General features: G+C 38.0%; 1 protein-coding gene and 1 pseudogene across 1 annotated transcript; both read right to left on the bottom strand.

Annotated features, from left to right (window-relative positions):
• Positions 1–532: 532 nt before the first annotated feature.
• Positions 533–1,468, bottom strand: LOC118838998 (olfactory receptor 51F1-like). The gene has a single exon (XM_036746381.1). It carries the CDS (start codon positions 1,460–1,462, stop codon positions 533–535), a length of 930 nt encoding a protein of 309 aa, XP_036602276.1. The 5' UTR covers positions 1,463–1,468.
• A 611-nt stretch (positions 1,469–2,079) lies between these two features.
• Positions 2,080–2,975, bottom strand: LOC118838366 (annotated as a pseudogene).
• Between the last annotated feature and the right edge of the window lie 3,370 nt (positions 2,976–6,345).

Raw genomic sequence — 6,345 nt, forward strand, 5'->3', positions numbered from 1 at the left:
AATATCTATGGGTATTTTGGTCACTGATTCTTTTAGTTACTATTCTGCTTGTTAGTATATATTGTTAATAAGAAAATATTTTCACAGATTTTTAATATTTTTTTTTTCTTTGGAGGGGTTCTTTTTATGTTTTTGAAGGTGTTATGGAATATCAAGATTATCTTGCAACCTCTTACTATTCTACAAATGAAATAATGAATGAATGAATGGATTTGATCAAAATCATTTATTACGTGCCTGCTAGAATCCAGTCATATGTTTTTGAAATTTATTTGAGAATTCTTTTTTTTCCTCTAAACATTCATTGCCTAGATTTCCCTAAACATGGATTGACTAGATCTCTCACAATTCTCTAACACTACCAAGGTGAAATTGAAGATAGAACTTGGAATTGAGGTGGAATAAAAGAATAAACAAAGGGTATTACTCATTTTAAAGAATAATCATAATACCAACAGAACTATGCCATTCTTCATCCATGATGAGTTCATTTTTAGATAAACTGCATTTGATTTGATTTCCATTTTTTTTTTCAGAAAATGTTGAGAATGACTTTGCGGATCTGCTTGGTTTTGATACTATAGATAATTGGGTTCAGAACAGGTGGCAGAAGAAGAAAAGCATTAGACATCATGGTGTGAACATATGGAGGTACCTTATGACCCCACCTGTGGACACTGGAAAGGCTGACAAGGGGTATATAGAAGATGGAGATAGCACTAACATGAGAAGCACATGTGCTGAAGGCTTTGTGGCGCTCCTGTCGTGATGCAATGCTGAGCAAAGAATGAATGATTAGGATATAGGAAAGGACAATCAAAGGACCATCCAAGCCAAATGTTAAAAATATTGCAATTAATCCATATATGCTATTGACTTTGGTATTTGAACAAGAGTGTTTTATCACATCAGGGTGGTAACAATAAGAGTGAGAAAGGATATTATTGTTGCAGAATAACAGGTGTTTAAGAAGCAGGATCACTGGAGTCATAACAAGAGCACCTCTGAGTACCATCATCAATCCAAATTGGATAATCCTGGTTGGAGTTAGGATTGTGACATATCTGAGTGGGTCACAAATTGCAATATAGCGGTCAAAGGACATGGCCAACAAAACTGAGGACTCCATGATGGTGAGAAAATGAATGAAAAACAATTGACTGATGCAAGAATCTAAAGTGATCTCTTGAGCATTGAACCAAAAGACACCCAAGGTTGTTGGTAGTGTGGATAGGGCCAAGCACATGTCAATGGCTGACAACATGAAGAGGAAATAGTACATGGGCTCATGCAGGCTCTGTTTAGTAATAATGACAAATAAGATCATGCTGTTTCCTGAGAGAGCAATGGCATAGAGACAACAAAAGGGAATAGAGATCCAGATATGAATATCTTCCAGTCCTGGAATTCCTGTTAGAAAGAAGGTCAAAGATATGGCTGTGTTGTTTGGCAAATCCAACATAATGAATTGAGAAGGTAATTTTCAAATGTAAAAGTCCCAAGCCTGCAAAAGGAGAAAAAAAACAATTATGGATATTTATAGCCAAACCCTGTTATAATTTAATTTAACTTTTTCCTTAGTTGTTCCTCCCCTCCCAGTTTGATTTTTTTAGAGTCTTTGGTGTATTTATTGTTTTACAGCAGAATGCCCAACACAGATTGTCATAACAGCCAAATAGTCAGCTGTGTAAAATAGTATATACAGTGCTTAAGTACAAATGGGAGACATGATTTTTTTTTAAATAAGTACTTAAACACAAATTTATAGTCTTACAAAAGAGCATTTAAACTTAGATGGTCTAGGTTGATCTGCCTTCTTGGACCCACAGTAAGTGTTATTTTCCCAAAAACCAATAGAATCAATATACGGAATCATCATCAGTTCCACTGTGTGAATAATGGATCACAATAAATGAGTCCCCTTTTCTAAGAGCTTTTCCTGGTTCCCCTACAAAAATGTTCTGGCCTGGATAAAAAAACAACAGGAATTTCTTGAAGGTCAATGGTACAAAATGCTAAGTACGGTTAAGAATTCTACATGATCTATATTCACTGCTTCCTTTTTAAGTTAGGATGTACTTAGATGACTTTCTTCAATTCATCATACAGGACAAGCATGAAAGCTCCACCTATGTCTCTAAGAACATTGGACCAGGCACCCTTGAAGAAAGCTTTGCCACCCTCATCTTTAGCAATCTTCTTCCAGAAGTCAATTGTCCCAGTGTACATGATATCAGCTCCTTTGCACCAAGACTGCATCATCATTCACCGCCTTACTGTATCAGAAGGATAGAAGACCACCCCAGCTATAGCAGTCACTGATTGCGCAATCATCCATCTTATCATGATATGAGTGTTCTTAGGATCTGGGAGCATACCTTTTACTCTATCATAGATTCCAAAGTAAGCTGCTCTATAGATTATGATACCCTGCACTGAGACATTGAAACTTTGATACAAGCCACGAATTCCAACAGACTTGGTGATTTTCACAATGCAGTCTCCCAGGCCTTTGAATTCTCTCTCAGTGCCACATTTCCCAATATCAGCTGCCAAGCAGGTTCTCACAAAATCCAAGGGGTAGAAAAAGCAGAGAGAAGTGGCTACAGCTGCACCACCAGAGGCAAGATTGCCAGCAAAATACCTCCAAAACTGTGTGTGCTTGTCCACTCCTCCCCAAAACACCTGCTTATACTTATCCTTAAAGGCAAAGTTAGGGCCTGGGTGGGAAAATATCTGATGACATTCGCTAAGTTACCCTGCCAGAAGGAAAGCTCCCCTTGTTCCTTTGGAATTCGAGCTATACAATCCGCTATGCCTTTGTACTGCTTATCTGAAGCAATTTGTTTACTTGTGTGCTGCACCTGCAATAGTAGCTTAACTCTCTCAATGGGAGCCACTGCAGTCTTGGAGATAGCAGTGGTGATGTCACCAGCCAGGAAGTCTTTGGCAAAGGAGATGGCCTGTTCTGTCATGATTACCGAAGGGGAAGGTGTTGGAACAGGAGGAAGAAAGCCAGTGAGAGAGGTCTGAAAGCTGGGGAACTCATCACTGCTTGCACAGCCACTTGCTACAGCTCGCCAGTGTGATTTCTTTTGGAATTTTGATTAAAGAGGCCATCCCTTGATTAACTTCTTAAAGAGGCCTATTCACTGAATGAACATTACCTCATTCAAAGTGAGAACCTGAAAAGACTTTGGCCTGAAAGGGCCAGGGTCTCACAAAGCATCCTGGGCCATCTCCAGTCATCCTGGTGAATATCAGGTCACTGGACACAGATGACTCCAGAGGAGAAAGTGAGGCTTGTGACCTTGCACAGCCCTCCCCCACTCAAAGTCAACTGCAAGTCATGTCATCATTTCTCTGATGTCATGGTCCTCTTTCAGAACAAAGAACAAAACACAACAACAACCAACAACACTTAATAAGTACATTACGGTTACCTTGTTCATCCCATCAAATTCTTAGGGTCATAGCCAGAATAGATTTCAAAAAACATTCTATCCCTATGTCCTAATGTTATGATAATTAATTTTAAAGCATGCTAAAGTGTCTTTTAAGTTTAATATTTAATTAGTGTGACAGTAGAACTAAGAAGAAAATCATTGTGATGATTCAGAGGTGATTTAGGTGGTGGTGGTGGTGGTGGTAGTGGAGGTGGCATTGGAGGTGGCAGCAGCAGTGGTGATGAAAGTGGTGGTTTATTATGCTCACTTCTAAATTCCATGATTAAAGAGCGATGTCAACAAACTAGTGAGCATTTAGAAAATTCTTAGGTTTGATAAGGATGCCAGGAACTGAAGGGCTATCAAATTTATGTTATTTGAGGAATGAATAATGAAACTAGGGCTATTTAGTATGAAAAAGCAGGATTTACAAAAGGACATGATAGCTATCTTTAAAATTAAAACCATTATTTGCCCATTGTACGTACTGTGAGGGTAAGGCGATAGCAATATAGAGAAATATCAATATGATGCATAGCAGAGTCTTTGTGTACTTTTGTACTGTTATAATACATGTGATGGAATAACAGAAACAATCAGTGATTATTCTTCAGGGCTCTGTTTTATCTTTCTATGTTATCTCCCTTGGTGATCTCATTATTTCCAATGGATTGAATTATCATCTTTACATAGATAATTACCTTATCTAAAGCTCTTAGTGGGCAATCAGACACCAAAAAGGGCAGTGGATAGAGTGCTGGACCTGGAGTAAGGATGATTCATTTTCATGATTTCAAATCTAGCTTCAGACACTTACTAGCTGTGTGACCCTGGGCAAGTCACTTAACCCTATTTGCCTCAGTTTTTTTCATCTGTAAAATGAGGTGGAAAGGGATATGGCAAGGCACTTCCCATATGGAAGTGGCTTTCCATATCTTTGTTAAGAAAATCTCAAATGGGGTCATGACAAGTTGGACATGACTGAATAACAACAAAAGAGGCCTGAATCTCTCTCATGAGCTCTCTCATTAACAACTCTAATTTTAATGTATCAAACCGGTGTCCTGTAAGCATCTCAAACACAACATGTAAAAAACAAGTCATCATCTTTCCACAAAACTCCTCCCTTTTCAAAACTTCTGTTTTACTACTGAATGCATATACATCCTCCAAGACACCAGACTTACATTGTCAGTGTCATACTTGATTCCAATGTGCACCCATTGCACATTTATAATCTATTGCCAAGTCTTGACATCTTTACCTTCACATTATCTCCCATACATGACCCCTCTTCTACACTCACATCTATATCTGATTTTTATCACTTCATGTCTTGACTTTTGCAATAGACTTTTAGTCTCATTAACTCAGGTCTCTCTCCACTCAAATCTACCATCTACTCAACTTCCAAAGTGATTTTCCTGAACTTTAAGTTTCACCATTTTACTACCCTACTCAATAAGTTCCAAAGACTCTCCATTACCTTTAAGATAAAGCATAAAATTCTCTGTTATGTAGAGTCTTTTATATCCTGGCCCATTTTTACCTTTCCAGTCTTCTTGCACTTTATTCTCCTTTATGTAGTCTTTGATTAAACTTCTCTGGCCTTCATAAATGCCCCCAACAGACTCAATGTCGCAAATCTGTGAATTTGTGCTGACTTTTCCTCATAGCTAGAATATTCATTATCCTCACCAATGGCTCCTGGATTTCCTTAAGACTCAGCTCAGGGGTGATGGAGTCAAAGTGGCAGAGAAAAGGCAGAGACTTGCCTGAGGTGTACCAAATTCCTCTCTAAACAACTTTAAATAATGCCTCCAAATGAATTCTGGAATAGCAGGACTCACAAAAGGACAAGTTGAAATATTTTTTTTCCAGCCCAAGACAACAGGAAATGTCTGTTACACCCATGTAAGAGTGGAGTACAGTCCAGGACAGGCAATGCACTGTCAAGGTAGCAACAAGTTATGCCTCAGCAGTGACTTCAGCAGCTTTTACCCCACATATGGTAAGTGGGTTGAACTCTGTTTAGAAGATTACAGGGCTCCTTTTGCGGGCACTGGCATTCCCCATAGGTGGATCCAGGTCACAGTCCTGGGTTGCAGTCTCAGGGAGAGGAGGAGCACTATCACATAAAAGCTTGCAGCCACAGGGGAACAGAGATCCTAGTCACAGTTTCATGGTGGAAAAGAGTGGTTTTGGTTGCGTACAGATGAAAACACAGGCCAGAAGAATAGTAAATACATCTCTCCTCAGATCATACCACCTTAAAAGAACTGAAAAATTGCAGACCCCCAGAACTAGAATTGAAATATATATATATATATATATATATATATATATATATACATTATATCTATAGTTATATGTGTCTCTATCTATATATATGTTTATATCTATTGATATATCTATATCTATGTCTATCTCTATATTTATCTAGCTTATATAGGTATATACACACACACATGTATATATCCATCCTCCACAGGAACAGAGTTCAACTTCAACATGAAGTTAAAAGTTTTAAAAAATGAGCAAGTAACAAAAAGAAATTTAAAAGAACCTAACCATAGAAAGTTATTATGGTGACAGGGAATAATATAACACAAACTCAGAAGAAGACAACAAAGCCAAAACATCTACATGCAAAGCCTCAAAGAAGAATGGGAATTGGTCTCAGCCCCTCCTCCCCAAAAATTCCTGGAAAAGCTCAAAAAGGATTATAAAAATCACATAAGAAAGGTTGGTGGAAAACTGGGAAAAGAAATGAGAATGAGGCAAGAAAGTAACAAAAGAAATATTAACAGCTTGGTAAGGGAGACAAAAAAAATTGTGAAAAAAATGACACCTTATAAAACAGAATATGCCTATTGGTAAAAAGAGGCACAGAAGTCCA

This window comes from Trichosurus vulpecula, chromosome 2 (assembly GCF_011100635.1).
Source record: "Trichosurus vulpecula isolate mTriVul1 chromosome 2, mTriVul1.pri, whole genome shotgun sequence".
Lineage (NCBI taxonomy): Eukaryota > Metazoa > Chordata > Mammalia > Diprotodontia > Phalangeridae > Trichosurus > Trichosurus vulpecula.